General features: G+C 40.0%; 1 protein-coding gene across 6 annotated transcripts in view; it reads left to right on the top strand.

Moving 5' to 3' along the window:
• Positions 1-17,462, top strand: part of ZNF827 (zinc finger protein 827) — a 166,628-nt gene that overhangs the window by 59,909 nt on the left and 89,257 nt on the right. For all 6 annotated transcript variants that reach the window (XM_036077784.2, XM_078069288.1, XM_036077792.2 and 3 more), the window contains exon 5: positions 2,598-2,831. In XM_036077784.2, the coding sequence (XP_035933677.1) occupies positions 2,598-2,831 (234 nt within the window). The remainder of the gene's footprint in view (positions 1-2,597; positions 2,832-17,462) is intronic.

Raw genomic sequence — 17,462 nt, 5'->3', positions numbered from 1 at the left:
AGATTTTAAGCACTTTTCTGAAATTTACTACTCTTTTAGTAATGGCACAGTCCAAGTGAATGATTATCACAGACATCTCAGTAAGTGCTGTGGTGTAGATAGCAAAGCTCTTATCTCCAGGTCTTATTCCCAGTCTAAGGATCAGATCCAGGAAATACACTTCTGATTGCCTTTGGTGGAATATTTTGGGATTCATAGTTTTTGTTTCCCACGGGTGATAGTAAAGCACCATCAGATGTCACTAATTTGTAGACAACATATTTTATTCATTCCACAGATATATATTGAGCGCCTGTAATGTGCCAGGCACTGTTCTAGGCACTCAAGGTACATCAGTGTTAAAACAAAGATCATAATGGTTAACATAATAAATAAGAAAATTATATGGTATGTAACTAGTCTGCTTGGGCTGCCATGGCAAAATAGCAAAGACTTGGTGGCTTGAATGAAAGAAACTTACTTTTCACAGTTCTGGAGGCTGGAAGTCTGATCAAGGTGTTGGCAGGATTGGTTTCTCCTGAGGCTTCTCTTTTTGGTTTAAAGATGGCCACCTTCTTGCTGGGTCCTCCCACGATCTTTCTTCTGTGTGCATGCATCCCTGGTATCTCTTATAGGACATCCATCATACTGGATTAGGGCCCCACCCTCATGGCCTCATTGAACTGTAATTACCTCCCTATCTCCAAATACAGCCGCGTTGTGGGTTAGAGTTTCAACATAAGAATTGGTGGGGGTGGGCACAATTCAGTCCTTAACCAGAAGTTACCAGGTGGTAAGTTTTTTGGAAAAAAAGGAAGATAAGAGTAAGGTAAGAGAGATTGGGAGCACCATGGGGTGGGGATTGCAGTCAGGATAGACTTCATTGAGAAGGTGCCACTTGGTCAGGATAGACTTCATTGAGAAGGTGCCACTTGAAGGTCAAGTTTACATTCAAGTGTTGTTATAGCAAAGGGACCAGAAGTGGAGGAATGGTGTGGTGGAGGTAGGTAAGGTGGAGGCACAGGGCGGGCAGCTCGTGGATCTAGCTCTAGTCCCCGCTCTGCATCTTTCTGGTGGTAAAACTTCCAAATGTCACCTTAGCCCTCCAGAGTCCAGTTTCTAAATATGCTGGTCTGTGTGAACTTGTGATTCCAGAAGGTACACCTGTAGAGGCCCGAGGGAGAAAGGACTTTGTGCTTCGGTACAGGCTGGGGTAGGTGGTGGGCAGCAAGTTAGAAGTGCTTACTTTGGAGATTTATTTTCATCTTCTTATTTGTTAAGCAGGAATGGGCTTCGGGTTCACTCTCATGAGTGTTCCTAAGAACTCTGTATTAGGATGAGATCTTCTTTCTCAAAAGACATCTAATATAACCAACCTAAAGTTCTTACTGCATGGCCCATTAAAGGGGGGCAAGCTGCCTGGGAAAGTGGCCAGTGGTGGCAGAGGATACTTGTCCTCCTTCATGGTCTTTCCCAGGGAGTGTGTAGCTCAGTGGGTGAAGGCCTGCTATGGTGTAGCCAAGCCACAGAAGCCATCCCATAATAGGCCAGTTAGCTCTGCCCTGACCACATACTCCACACCAACCAACCATGCTAAAAATGGAAAAAGGACATTAGTGGAAAAACTGGTGAAATCTGAATAAAATCTGGAGTTTAGCTCATAGCAATGTGAATTTCTTAGTTCTGACAAACGCACCATGCTTATGTAAGATGTGAACATCCGAGAACGCTGGGCGAAGAATATATGGGAACTCCTTGAGCCATCTTTGCAACTTTTCTGTAAATCTAAAATTATTTCAAAATAAAAGATTTTCTTTAAAAAAAAAAAAAAATGCCCCCTCGTGAGGGGCGCCTGGCTGGCTCAGTCGGTGGCGCGTGCTACTCTGGATCTCAAGGTTGTGAGTTCGAGCCCCACGTTGGGTGTGGAGATGACTTAAAAAGAAAATCTTAAAAAAAAAAAAAAAATGCCCATCATGGTCTCAGAGATGACTTGAGCTACAGATATGGGTTTATTTACCATGACTGGACAAATAGTTCCAAGTGCATGCCCCAGTGTTTGTGGGTCAGGAATGTCAGTTCACAATAAGGCAAAGTAGGATATCTCTAGTCAAAGTGGGATATCTCTAGCCTGAGCTTCTCTCTGGCAAATTCTTCCTCACCTTACCACCCCACCCCAGGTTTTTGCTTTGGGTATTGCCTCTGACTCATGTTTATATTGAGTATTTTATGGCAGAATAATTGCCAGAAAGCATTATTTTATAATAGGATTAAGTGGGGAGAAGCCTCATAGGTCAGGGAGGCCGCAGCATATACAGGAAAGAAGATACTTAGGGAAACCAGAGAGAAAAATGTCCACTTTGTAGAGGCAGCACTTCTTAAAATACGAGCTTCCAAAGATTCAGAAGCCCACATTCTTCAGAGCCGCATGCTCATGGAGTGTATTGTATTTTTTTCTGCCCAGGTTCCAGCCTGTTTTGATTGGGTTGTGGTCCCTCCTGCTGTCAGCGCAGTGTGATGGTGCATTCCATATTTCATTAAGTCCGGGGGCAGCTAAGAGGGGGAGTGGCCTTTTGTATGTGTATATATATATATATATAATGCCTTTCTTCTTTTGACAGCTGCAAATCAGAAGGAGCCCATGAATCTTAATTTTAAAGTGAAAGAGGAGCCCAAGGAAGAGGAGGCCTTAAGTGCCACTTTGCCTCGGTCCAGCTATGTGTTCAGCCCGGAATCGGAAGTGCCAGCCCCGAGCATCTCTGAGGACACCCTTAAGCCCCAGGAAGGGAAGGGGAATGTGCTAAGGCGGGATATGTCTGTCAAAGCAGCGTCTGAACTTCTCATGAAACTATCAGGTACTTGATTTATTCTAAAATATTCACGTTCTGATCATTTCATTTGCAGCCAACTGGGCTGCTTCCTGCATGGGTTATAATTAGGCTCATGGTAGCAATATCACATTATTGAGGCAAATTCAGGAATGATTGGATGGCTTGGCTTGCATTCCTGCGTTGTGTGTACGAGTTTGTTTGCAGATGTTGTCTGTGTACCTGTCTTGTTAAATGCAGCCTTCTTTTCCTGGGAATTGTTGGAAAACACTGCTGCTTTCTAAGATGATGCAGGTCATAATCTTAAGTGCATTCTAACGACATTCAAAGCACTTCTGCTAATTGATCAAAATATCTATTCTTTCTTAATAGAGGACCTTTCTTTTTGTGTGTATTTATGCTGTATTCTTTAAGAACCATTAAAAATATTTTTCTTAACTTAATAAACAGTTGAGATGGCGCTTGTAGTAATTAGCAATAGAGTAGCAATAAGAGATTCTACAAAGAGAAAATTTCATAGTGGACAATTACAATAATTAATCTAAGTTCTTAAGATGAATGAATAATTTTTTAGTAGTATTTAAATGTAATCTGCCTGTCAGAGATAGGAAAATTGATTTTAATTTAAAATTCATATATTTTGGGTTCTTTTCCAGTCTCCCATCTGCCCCTTCAGAACAGGTAAAAATTTAGTGTCTTTTAAATTCAAGAGTATGACTTTTAGAGCATGGGAAGAAAAGTCGTATCAATAATAATATACTTACCAAGTCATATCCCAGCCTCAGTTAAAAGGTAATTTTTTAGAAACTATATTCAAAATGCTAATATGAATCAAAAGCTGTTTTCAGTTTGTAACTCCCTGTGCTTGGAAGATGAAAGCAAGAGATGCATTAGGGATGCTCCTTCCCTATAATTTCCTCAGCAATTCTGACTGTGCTTCTGGTTGACCAGTAAGTTGGAAAGTAAGAAATTAATAGCGATTTACTTAGAGCCATTATATCAGAACAGTTGAAATTCCTGTATTTGCCAGTTGGTGGGGTTAAGAATTCTTTCCTTTGATGTTAATTTAGAACACACTGGAACTTCAGAGGAACATGATTTGTGATAGATAAAGCAGAGTACAGTTATGACATCCTTATTATAGCCCCATTTTTCTAAACTTTGCAGTATTAGAACAGCTTCTCTTTAGCAGATGGGAGGCCTAGCAGGACTGTGCTGATTGCTGAAAGCTGAAAGTTTAAAAATATGATGTTCAGTCCAACATATTTTCTTATATTTAAGCCCTCCTTCCTGTGTCAAAAGGTCTCAGTGACGTAGAGTAATATGTCTCTTGTTTTTCCAGTCAATTCAAAGGGGTCACACAGCTCTCTGGTTCTTCTTCCATAGCACAGGCTTTCACATTGCAATGACCCTCTTCCAACAGTGACTCTGGTCGGTAGGATCCCAGTGTATGCTATTTCTGTTTCAGAGTTTGCTGGGCAACCAGTATTGTGAGCAGAGAGAGATGGGGTGGCACCAGAAGATAATATGCAAAAATGAGATTTCAGGGAAGATTTTCTTTAAGGAAAACATTTTCTCCTGATCCTTCTAGGTGATATGATTTTGGACACTGAAATATGAAAGCATTTCCTAGATAATAATGAGATCCCTCAAATAGAATATGGCCATACAGCCATGCACATTTAATGATACTTGTGGACAGCAATGGTCCTTCTAAATGTTTATGTTGACTTTTGTTGAGTTTATGTGCTGTGGGGGTCAAAGACAGTTGATTGGATGACATAGTCATATTTCCAAAGGGCATCTACCCTGCTTCCTAGTATGGAATGAACACTTGTTTGAAAGACTAAGATAACTAATTTTTTTTGCCTTGAAAAAAATCCCCCAACATTCTTTGTGTGAGAGACTTTGGTCGAAGAAATAGCATCCCAGCCCCTCTCCTCTAGATTCGCATGGTCTAGTCAGAAGTAGTCCAGGGCAATGGAATCCATTCAGTAAACGTTTTGCACTTCGAACTCCATACGTCTACATTCTAGCAGACTATGGTCAGGTAAACTGTGAAGAAGTTTCCAAGTTAGTCCTAGAAATAAACATATGACTTAAAAAAAAAGTGTCTTCTCATTCCTAAGCCCCAAGGTAAAGGGGACTCACCCTTTATTGGGTTTACAGTAGATATTAGAGTTTCTAATCATGGATGGATCAGTGCTCTTGGAAGAAGGATGTGAGGGAAAAACTTTCTATGCTCTCTTTCCTCAAGCTGCAATTTAGCAATTTCAATATTAATGTCCTGAAAGACATCCACGTAAAGAACTTATCGGTGTCTTCAAGTCCCCCTTTCCATGATAGTTCCTGTCCCTCTATAGACAAGAGGGGTAATTCATCTCCCAAAGCAGCCATGCAGGTTAGTCAGGGATGCCTTAGGTTCACCTGAGCTGATACCCCAAAGCCTGGCTGTGGGCGTTCTCATGAACACGAGTCCCTATTGCTTCCTGCCTTGCTAATTTCCATGTATAGTCTTCTGCCACATTGAGGAAAATCCTTTTGGCCAGGAAGAGTTGGGTGAGTGAGAAAAGTATGCCCCATGCATTATCACACATTTTGTTTCTTCTTCCAGTTTTGACCAAAGGAATCAGCTAAGATGTGGAATAAAAGGATTTTTCTTCTTTGTTGTTTCTTTCCTTGAGATTAGAAGCTTTGATCTGTAGTGTAGGCTACCCTCTTAGTCTTTTCACTGAATTAATAAGAGGAAACTGGTCAACAATTTTGGCTGCTTCGTTTCCAGTTTTAAATTAATTTATGGTAACTCCTTAATGATGGGTGTTGGGCACAGGGCCCAGTCAAACATCATGTGAAACCTTCCCGGGTGGAGAAACATCTGTAGGTATATTGTTTTCCAAATTGACATTTACATTTTATGGGAAAAACACAGATGAGGTAGAGGCTAGGCTAAGTTTTTCATTAACTGTGTGTTTGGGAAAATCTGAGTTTTCTTCCTTCCTGTGGCTCAAATTCTACTTCCAGTTGTTAATTGGGAAGTCAAGTGCCTGACAGCTGGGCCAAGTAAATTGATTACCATAAAGAAAGCAACCCACTCTGAGGAAACTGCTGGATGTCTGTGACTACCTGTTGTTATGTGACACAAGGCAGCCAAAACAATCAGACTTTTTTGCTGAAGCGCAGAGTTGCCAAAGATAATTCCCAGAAGCCTTGATTCAAGGAGGCCAAAATCCTGAAGTTCAGTACAGAGGATCTGTAACATTAGACAGACGAAGAGAATCCTGTCACTGTGAAACCCTGGTTTTGCAACGTCGAGTGACCTCACCAACTTCTGGAACAGATGTGTTATCACAGACGTGATGCAATGCTGAAGGTGACACAAAACTTGATCTGTTTTGTCTCTGTTGTACTGTAAGAGGAGTAGGTAGACACACAGATAAAGAAATGCCCCTTCTCCTTTTGGGAAGCCACATGTTTGCATGGGAATGAATACATAAAATGTACCATGTAGGTGGTTGAACCTAGAAGTAGCGGGTTAAGAATACCATTTTAAACATGTGAATTCCACAAAAATAAAAGCTGAAGTTATTTCAGAAACATTAATGAAAAATTAAGCACTTAAGTATATCTAACATGGTAAATAAAACTTCATATTAGATCTCAATTTGAGACACCTCTATAGGTTTTCTTATTTCTGTGCACAAGGAACAAAACCAAGTGGATTTCTGTTCATTTCTGATTTATATTCATTTATCCCAGTCTAGTCTTGGAAAGAAATATAAGTTATAATTGCCTCATGTAGAAAAATCCAAGCAGGCATGGATTTGAAATACATAGAGATGTTTAGGGTTCAGGGAATCTCCTGAGTAAGATAGGGCTTCAGCTGTGAAATATATATATATAATAATTACATAATAAATATTATATATATAATATTTTTTCTTTTAAAGTAATGTCTATCCCCAATGTGGGGCTCGAACTCACGATCCCGAAATCAAGAGTCACATGCTCCACCAACTGAGCCAGCCAGGCGCCCCATGGCTATGAAATATTTAGAAGCAGGTAAACTTGGGTAGGATGAAGTTTAAGGTGAGGTTATTCTCTGCAGTGAACTGAAACAGAGAGGAAAGAGACCCCAAAATTGACTTTATTAACAGTTTTAATTAGGGCCCTTTGGGTTGTACACAATAAATCCTCTTCAGCCAGTTTAGGCAAGCGAGGGGAATTTAATAGAAGGTACAGGTTTGGGGCTAACTTATGGAACCCCAGGGCAGGGATGTAGAAGAGTGTGAGTACTTCACTGAAGCCAGGGTCTGGAGGACCACGTGGAAACCAGGAAGCTCTCACTCCCTACCTCATCCCTGCTTTTCTGCACGTACAGATGGACCTTTTCTGTTACATAGCTCACATGGTGGAAAGTGGCAATTTCTTGCAGCTTCTGAGTTTGCCTCTTGTTCAAAAGAGGAATTCCAAATTCCAGTTGATTGCCTCAGCTGCAGTTGGGATCCACCAGTGGAAACCTGTACTGTCACTAGGGATAAGGGCATCTGGGGCAGACATGGCTGCGGTCATATAGGATGGCTGGGAGGGAGAAGAACCACCAGAAACGCGTCTTGGGTGGGCAAGAATGGGGGTGGCATGAAACCAGGAAGATAAACAATATGTATGAACCACAAAAGTTTGAGGAGCAGATTATGGTAATTGCTGTTATTTAAGTATTGAATGTAAATGTGTTTTGGCCTTTGGATGACTTTTACCTTTCTTTTCCGGTAGAGTCTTGGGGGAGACCTGCCCAGCCAGGACTTTGCCTAGCCAGCCTCTCAACTCTGTAGGTGCTGAAGCAAGGTTTCTCAAAGTGTGGTCGTCAGATTGGCAGAATCAGCATGGGTGGGGGAGGATAGGGAAATGTTCAAAATGCAAATTCTTGAGCTCTACTCTGGACCTCATTGACACTCTGAGGTTGGAGGCCCAGCTGTCTGTGTTTTTGCAAGCCCTTCATGTGATCCTGACAGCTAAGTTTTGAAAAGCACCGTGCTGAGGAAATGGTTAATTAAAGAAATAAGTTTTGTCCGTCTGAGAAGAATACCTTAGGTTAAAGCTGACAGAGGACAATGCTCTATCAAATGTGCATTTTACTTTTTAAAAAGAGCATTTCTTCGGTAGAGATTCTTTCTAACTTATTATGAAATATGGTATCTGGGAACCTTTTTTTGGAAGGGCACATGTACCTAATAAGTCAAGATAGTGTTGCTTGTGAGCCTCAGATTAATACTGCTTTTTTCAGTGTTAAATTTCATGATTATTGCTGGGCGATATTGGCTTTTGTTTTGTTTTGTTTTGTTTTTGAGAGGAAAGAGCTCCTCCTCTCCCCCTCCCCAGCAAATCAAAGACCATGTCAGAGACTGTCCTATTCTAAAGAATTCCTGGAGATAAATAAGAGATTTTAGCTAAACCATTTCTTAGGGCAATAACTATTCACTGTTCTATTTAGGATTTCTCCTTTGGAAAATTGTAGTCTATCAAACTTGATAAGCAGGATGGCTTCAGTAATAACCTACAAGGATGGAAAGTAGGTGTTTTAGTTTTCTATTAATGTCAGCTCACACTGGCCTCCTTCAAACCTACAAGTTATCTAATTAAGTGGTGGAAAGAACATGGGAGGCCCCATCGCACGTATCACCTGGTGGTTCTACCTCCTCACTCAGTCCTAAAGCAAACAGGTGGACATGGTAGCAAAGTTATGGAAAAGATGTAATGAATAATTGCGAAGTATTGGTTGAAAAGCATTTTGTTTATTTATTTTATTAATATTGTCTATTTATCACATTGTCAAATGCATGGCACCGAAGAATCTGAGAGCATAAAAATGTCAAGTGGCATAGTCTACTCAGCCTGAAATGAGAAGTTCTTTTTTTCACTTCAACTTTTTTGAGCACCTGGAGAAATTGGTTGAATCCAGTGGTCTACTACTTTTCTAAGAATTTATATATTTCACATTGTTATGTTTTCGAGGGGCTTCTAGACTGATTTTTAAGCACCATTTCATTTTTAAAAACATCTTTATTGAGAGATAATTCACATACCATAAAATTTACCAATTTAAAGTGTACAGTTCAGTGGTTTTCAGTATATTCACAGAGTTGTGCAACCATCATCACATCTAGTTATGAAACATTTTCATCACCCTGAAAAGAACTCCGTACCCATTAGCAGTCACTCCTTACCCATCCCCATGTCACCCCCACCCTAGGCAACCACTAATCTGCTATGTCTCTCTGTAGATTTGCCTGTTCTCTACATTTCATTTGAATGAAAACATACAACATATGTTCTTTTGTAACTGGCTCTTTCACTTAGCATAATGTTTTTAAAGTTCATCTCTGGGGGCACCTGGGTGGCTCAGTCAGTTAAGCGTCTGCCTTCAGCTCAGCTCATGATCCCAGGACCCTGGGATCGAGTCCTACATTGGGCTCCCTGCTCAGCGGGGAGCCTGCTTCTGCCCCTCTCCCCACTTGTGCTCTCCCTCCCTCTCTCTCTCTGTCAAATAAATAAATAAAATCTTAAAAAAAATAAAAAAATAAAGTTCATCTGTGTTGTTCCTCTATGTATCAGTACTTTATTCCTTTTTGTGGCTGAATAATATTCCATTGGATATTATTGGAATAAGTACACCAATAAAGTAATGTTAATTTTATACGTGGTATAAAATGGATATATACCACATTTTGTTTATCAAGTCATCTGCTGAGGAACATTTGGTTGTTGCCCAACTTATGGCTGCTGTGAACGTTCATGTACAAGTTTTTTTGTGGACATATGTTTAGTTTCTCTTGGGTATATACCTAGGAGTGGAACTGCTGAATCAAATGGTAACTCTGTGTTTAACATTTTGAGGAACTGCCAAGCTGTTTGCCAAAGCAGCTGCACCATTTTACATCCCCACCAGCAATATATGAGAGTTCTAATTTTTCCACATCCTTGCCAAAACTTTTTGTCTGTCTTTTTTATTACAGCCATCATACCGGGTATGAACTAGTATCTCACTGTGGTTTTGATTTGCATTTCCCGGATGACTTAAGATGCTAAGCATTTTTTCATGTGCTTATTGGCCATTTGTGTATCTTCTTTGGAGAAATGTCTATTCAAGTCCTTTTCCTGCTTTTTGAGTTATTTGTCCTTTTATTCTTGAGTTGTAAAAATTCCTTAGGTATTCTGAATATATGCCCCTTAGCAGATGTATGATTTGCAAATATTTTCTCCTATTCTGCTGATTGTCTTTTCATTTTCTTAATGGTATTATTTGTAGCACAAAGGGTTTTGGGTGGCTCAGTCAGTTAAGCGTCCGACTCTTTTTTTTTGTAGCACAAAGGGTTTTAATTTTGATATAGTCCAGTTTATCTCTCTTTTCTTTTGTTGCTTGTGAGCACCATCACATTTTCCATAATTCCAGAAATTAAGTAAAAATGCAGACTTGTTTAATATTAAAATGAAAGCCTGTCTTTACTTATATGAAGGCAGCATTTAATTTGCAGATATAAAGCCTATGAAAACTAATTTATTGACTACAGGCCTCCTAGTGGAATTAAGCCGTCTGATTTCTGTATTTGCAATAGCATTCTCTAGTTCAGCTGATGGCAAAGAATATTTGTATGTCAACTTTTTTTTCTAAAGATTTACTTATTTATTTTAGAGACAGAGAGAGAGCAGGGGGAGGGGCAGAGAGAGAGGGAGAGAGAGAATCTCAAGCAGACTCCCCGCTGAGCACGGAGCCCACTGTGGAGCTCGATGTCATGACCCTGTGATCATGACCTGAGCCAAAATCAAGAATCGGATGCTTAACTGACTGAGCCACCCAGGCACCCCTGTATGTCAGCTTTTTAAATGACTTATAATGAATGTGACTAGTAATGGGCTTCCAACTAATGGCCAGATCACTTTCCTCATGCCATATATATCCTAAGCAACTCTCGGGATATGCATGTGTATGTATGTGTATATGAATATCTATGTGTATATGAATATGTATGCGTACATGTATGTGTATGTACACACACATACAAAGAAAACCCATAACTGGGGGAGTTAAATCTTAAATAAGGAATTAGACTCTTCTTTTAGTACTTGAAAACTCAGTGAGAATTGAAGGTATATGGAGTGTGAAAACCATGTCTTATACAAACAGGGACTAAATCACTTTAATAAGATAAAAATATGACATGTTTATATACTAAAAAGAATCCTTTTCTTGAAGGACTAGATCTTGTTAAACTCAACGGAGATACAGCGGTGTTATTTACCTGACTCTTCAGACAGGACAGAGTAGCACCTAGCCATGTAGAGTCTGGAAGGACCATTCTTTTCCCAGCAAGAAGAGGGAACTTGCTTTGAGCAGATTCTCCCACCATAACTGGTGTTACCCTCACTCTTTGACTAGTAAGCACCCTTCTACTCATTTCATAATTTCACACACAGCTTACAGATCTTGGAGACACACGCCTGAATGGCTGTTGGTGCCCCCCTACCTCATGTGGGAGCTCTTCCGGCTCACACCCCCAAGGGTCAGTGCCTCTGCACCTGCTTTTCCCTGTAGAGCCCTCACCCCTCTGGTCATCCTTTTGCTTATAGCTGCATATGTTAATATAGTCACGAAAATTTGTACTGGCCTGTGTTTCCACAAACCAGGCAAGAACTCTGAAAGGAATTTCACTGGCTCCACCTTCGTTATAGATTCCTTTCTGTTTGGCTGAACTGGGGGAGGGAGGGGTTTGACCACAGCTGGAAGGGTTGAGGGTAGATGATGTGGAGGTGTTCCAGATCTTCCTTGATAATACTGAGGGGAGAAAATGAAGAATGACACCTAGAAAATGTGCTTGCAGTTGGGATAGTGTGCCCTCTTGATTCCTGTGTTGGTTTTGGTTTCCTGGTATAAATGACTACAGATGTTATCCACAACACAAACTGTGGCACTGCGAGACCACTAACAAATACTATTCAATGGTGACAACTCCACGAAGAAGCTTTATTGTCTGAGGGATCCAGTTGCAGTGTGGATGCAAATAGTTGAGCAACCAAACACATTCTATTCCATTTTTCACACAGAGGACAAAGGTCCCTACCAGGTAAAAGCCGTGTGCCCTATCACTGCATTCGGATCTCCTCTACTGCTCTAGTTTTTTATAGTTCTTACCCGGCCTTTTTGCTATATGTTACCACAGTTAGAGTCTTGTCAGGAAGAGCACGACCATTATTTCCCTCAACAAGAGCTCTAAAACATTCTCATTCCACAGTAGCTTTTCTCTTCATTGCCATATTAACCTTTCACCTTTCACTTATCTGTGTCAAGGAAGGGGGACATTCACATGTATGGATAAACCCCATGGATTCTGTGCTCATCTGGGTACAAACTGGTATCACAGATATAGCTCTGGAGAAGAGAACCCTTTCTCCACTGCCAGGAAGCCTGTCCACTGCTGAGTGGCCACATCGCCCACTGAACAGGGGCTCGAGTGGTAGTGCCTGGGCCACTCACTGCACTGAGCACCGGAAGATACCCACAATCTGAGAGCGACAGGCTCTGTTTCCCTTGGGTAGGGGAGTGTCCAGAATGGCCCAAGAATGGGAAACTTCTGTGAAACGAACGATTTCTCCTTTATGGCTTCTGTTCTTCTTTTTAAAAATTTTTTTTCCTAAATTAAAAAAAATTTAGTGTTATATTAGTTTTAGGTATACAATTTAATGATTCAGCAATTTTGTATATTACTCAGTGCTCATCGAGATAAGTGTACTCTTAATCTTTATCTGTTTCACCCATACCCCCACTCACCTTCCCTCTGGCAAGCACCAGTTTGTTCTCTGTATTTAAGAGTCTGATTTTTTTCTTTGTCTCTTTCTTTCTTTGTTTATTCATTTGTTTCTTACATTCCACACATGAGTAAAACCATATGGTATTTGTCTTTCTCTGACTTATTTCACTTAGCATTATACCCTCTAGGTCCATCCATGTTGTTACAAATGGCAAGATCTCATTCTTTTTTATGGCTGAGTCATATTCTATTGTGTGTATGCGCGTGTGTGTCTGTGTGTGTATATACACACATCACATCACATTTATCCATTCATCTATGGATGGACACTTGGGTTGCTTCCATATCTGAGCTATTGTAAATAACATAGGGGTGCATATGTATTTTTGAATTAGTGATTTCATTTCCTTTGGGTAAATACCCAGTAGTAGTGGTAATTCTATTTTTAGTCTTTTGAGGAACCTCCGTACTGTTTTCTTTTTTTTTTTTTTTTTTTTTTTTTTTTTAAGATTTTTTTTATTTATTTATTTGAGAGAGAGAGAGAGAATGAAAGAGAGAGCATGAGGGGGGGAGGGTCAGAGGGAGAAGCAGACTCCCCGCCGAGCAGGGAGCCTGATGTGGGACTCGATCCCGGGACTCCAGGATCATGACCTGAGCCGAAGGCAGTCGCTTAACCAACTGAGCCACCCAGGCATCCCCTCCGTACTGTTTTCTACAATGGCTGCACCAGTTTGCATTCCCACCAACAGTGCAAGAGGGTTCCTTTTTCTCCAAATCGTCACCAACATCTGTTGTTTCTTGTGTTGTTGATTTTAGCCATTTTGACAGAAGGTATTATCTCATTGTGGTTTTGATTTGCATCTCCCTGATAAGTTGTGATGTTGAGCATCTTTTCATGTGTCCGTTGGCCATCTGTATGTCTTCTTTGGAAAAATATTCATGTCTTCGGCCCATTTTTACTTGGATTATTAATTTTATGGTGTTGAGTTGTATAAGTTCTTTATATATTTTGTTTTTTTTTTGTTTTGTTTTGTTTTGTTTTGTTTTTTAAGTTCTTTATATATTTTGGATAGTAATCCCTCATTGAATATATTATTTGCAAATATTTTCTCCCATTCAGTAGGTTGCCTTTTTGTTTTGTTGATGTTTCCTTCCCTGCACAAAAGTTTTTTATTTTGGTGTAGTTCCAGTAGTTTACTTCTGCTTTTGTTTCCCTTGCTTCAGCAGACATATCTAGAAAAATGTTTCTATGGCCAATGTTAAAGAAATTACTGTCTATGTTTTCTTCTAGGAGTTTTTTGGTTTCAGATCTCATATTTAGGTCTTTAATCCATTTTGAGTTTATTTTTGTGTATGGTGTAAAAAAATGATTCAGTTTCATTCTTTTGCATGTAGCTGTCCAGTTTTCCCAACACCATTTATTTCCCAACACCATTTCCCATTGTGTATTCTTGCCTCCTTTGTTGTAGATTAATTGACGATATAAGCATGGGTTTATTTTGGGGCTCTCTATCCTGTTCTGTTGATCTATGTGTCTGTTTTTGTGCCAGTACCATACTGTTTGATTACTACAGCTTTGTAGTCTATCTTGAAATCTGGGACTGTGATGCCTCCAGCTTTGTTCTTCTTTCTCAGTACTGTTTTGGCTATTCAGGGTCTTCTATGGTTCTTACAAATCTTAGTATTATTTGTTCTAGTGATGTGAAGAGTATTGTTGGTATTTTAATAGGAATTGCCTTAAATCTGTAGATTGCTTTAGGTAGTATGGGTGTTTTAACGATACTGCTTCTTCTAATCCATGAGCATGGAATATCTTTCCATTTGTTTCTGTCATCTTCAATTTCTTTCATCAGTGTTTTATAGTTTTTAGAGTACAGGCCTTTTACCTCCTTGGTTAGGTTTATTCCTAGGTATTTTATTATTTTTGTACAATTATAAATAGGATTGTTTTCTTAATTTCTCTTTCTGTTACTTCATTATTAGTGTATAGAAATGCAGTGGGTTTCTGTATATTAATTGTGTATCCTGTGACTTTACTGAATTCATATTTCAGTTCTAGTAGTTTTTTGGTAGAGTCTTTAGAGTTTTCTTTATATAGTATCATGTCATCTGCAGATAGTGAAAGTATTACTTCTTCCTCACCAATGTGAATGCCTTTTATTCCTTTTTGTTGTCTGATTGCTGTGGCTAGGACTTCTAGTACTGTGTTGAATAAATGTGGTGAGAGTGGACATCTCTGTCTTGTTCTTGATCTTAAAGGAAAAGCTGTCAGTTTTTCACCATTGAGTATGGTGTTAGCTGTGGGGTTTTTATGAATGGCCTTTATTATGTTGAGGTATGCTCCCTCTAAGCCTGCTTTGTTGAGAGCTTTGATCATGAATAGATGTTGTACTCTGCTTTTGCTGTATCTACTGAGATGATCATATGGTTTTAATCTTTTCTCCTATTAATGTGATGTATCATGTTGATTAATTTGCAAATATTGAACAACCCTTGCATCCTTGAAATAAATCCCACTTGATCGTGGCGAATGGTTTTTTTAATGCATTGTTGAATCGGTTTGCTAATATTTTTTTGAAGATTTTTGCATCTATGTTCATCAAAGATATTGGCCTATAGTTTTATTTTTGTAATGTCTTTATCTGGTTCTGGTATCATGGTAATGCTGGCCCTGTGGAATGAATTTGGAAGCTTTCCTTCCTCTTCTATATTTTGGAATAGTTTTGAGAACAATAGGTATTAACTCTTCTTTAAATGTTTGGTAGAATTCACCTGTGAAGCCATCTTGTCCTGGACTTTTGTTTGTTGGAAGTTTGTTTGTTTTTTTTTTTAGATTTATTTATTTATTTATTTATTTGACAGAGAGAGACAGCGAGAGAGGGAACACAAGCAGGGGGAGTGGGAGAGGGAGAACCAGGCTTCCCGCCGAGCAGGGAGCCCGATGCGGGGCTCGATCCCAGGACCCTGGGATCATGACCTGAGCCGAAGGCAGCCGCTTAACTGACTGAGCCACCCAGGCGCCCCTGTTGGAAGTTTTTTGATTACTGATTTAGTTTCATTACTAGTAATCAGTCTGTTCAAATTTTCTATTTGGTCCTGATCCAGTTTTAGAAGGTTGTATGTTTCTAGGAATTTATCCATTTCTTCTAGGTTATCAATTTGTTGGTGTACAATTTTTCATAATCTCTTATAATCCTTTGTATTTCTGTGGTGTCAGTTACTATTTCTCCTTCATTTCTTTTTTTTTTTTTAAAGATTTTATTTATTTATTTGACAGAGAGATAGAGAGAGAGCACAAGTAAGCAGAGTGGCAGGCAGAGGGAGAGGGAGAAGCAGGCTCCCCTCTGAGCAGGGAGTCAGACGTGGGGCTCGATCCCAGGACCCCAGGATCATGACCTGAGCCGAAGGCAGCCGCTTAACTGACTGAGCCACCCAGGCGCCCCTCTCCTTCATTTCTGATTTCATTTGAGTCCCCTTTCTTTCTTGGTGAGTCTGGCTAAAAGTTTATCAATTTTGTTTATCTTTTCAAAGAACCAGCTCCTGGTTTCATTGATCTGTTCTGTTGTTTTTTTTTTTTTAGTCTCTATTTCATTTATTTCTGCTCTAATCTTTATTATTTCCTTCCTCCTACTCACTTTAGGCTTTGTTTCTATTTCTCCCTTATGGCTTCTATTATTCTTACATGAAGACGAAGGATTGAGAGGGGCATTTTTGCTTTATCCAAATGCGAGGACCAATGCCATTCTTTCTGAAGGGATCTTGGTCTTCCCTCCTCATAGTTCTATTTACGCCACCCATGTATCTATTTTTCCCAAATCTGAACCATCCTGAGTTTGTGCTGTGAGGTGATTTACTTCCTATTTTCTAAATTGGGGACAGCAGCTGGATTCCAGCACATTTCCTGGTTTCCCGTGACTTGCCATGTGCTTGGATCACTTATCTCCCCAGCTGGAGAAATGGGGGGAAGTGATAGAATATAGTTGTGACCCACCACATTTCATCTTAGGGCCAAAATCAGGTGGTAAGGGTCGTTGTCTAAAGAATGAATTATGAACTCCTTCCTTACTTCCTGCTACTACCATCCTTATCCCCATAACCTTACTTAAAGATAGACACACAGTTCCCTACCGTTGCTACCAGAAATTCTTCCTAGTGTTCTAGGGTAGGGGCATTCATGGAGATAGCCTTATTAGAGGCTTTCTGTGGTCCCCATATATGTAGCCAAAGGTACGTTTCATAGCCCCTCTGGTCGAGAGGGAAAGAGGCTCTCAGCAGAGCCAAAAGATTAATGAGAACGAAAGGTGAGAGTGCAGTGATTTGCGGGACTGACTTTGAGAGTGGAATCATCCTGCCTCACTCTATACATTTGAATATTGGTACTCGTCTTCAGTTGGAATTCATCAATGCTTATTTAGCTCACAGATTGGATAATATGTAGATAATACCTTTTTGCCTCCACTTTGTTTTAAAGAGCTGTGGAAAAGAAAAAAGAAAACTGGGGAGTAGGAGGAGGAGGATAGTTTAACCAGGACAGATGGTGGTCTCTTCTCAGTTACTTGTGCGAAAGCCTTTGCGCCCTGTTTATCCCATTTTAATGCTGTTTAAAATATATTCTCCTAACACATTGTTTATGTTAGAAAGCTCTTCCTATATGACTCTTTCTCGGCTTTCCGGGAGACATCCAGAGCTAAAGTGTTCATCCTGTGGTAACAGTGAGTGTTCAAGCGTTAGGCCTCATTGTCCGATTTGGGGTTACCTCCCCCTTCTCCCTGGTTGGCTGTTTCATTGCTCTTCAGCACCTGCACAGGAGAGGACACAGAAACAGAGAGAGGAAGGGAAATTCAAATGAGTCATTTAT

The sequence above is a fragment of the Halichoerus grypus genome, chromosome 3 (assembly GCF_964656455.1).
Source record: "Halichoerus grypus chromosome 3, mHalGry1.hap1.1, whole genome shotgun sequence".
Classification (NCBI taxonomy): Eukaryota; Metazoa; Chordata; class Mammalia; order Carnivora; family Phocidae; genus Halichoerus; species Halichoerus grypus.
Note: the sequence above shows the minus strand (reverse complement) of the source record. Positions and strands in the feature narration are given on the sequence as shown.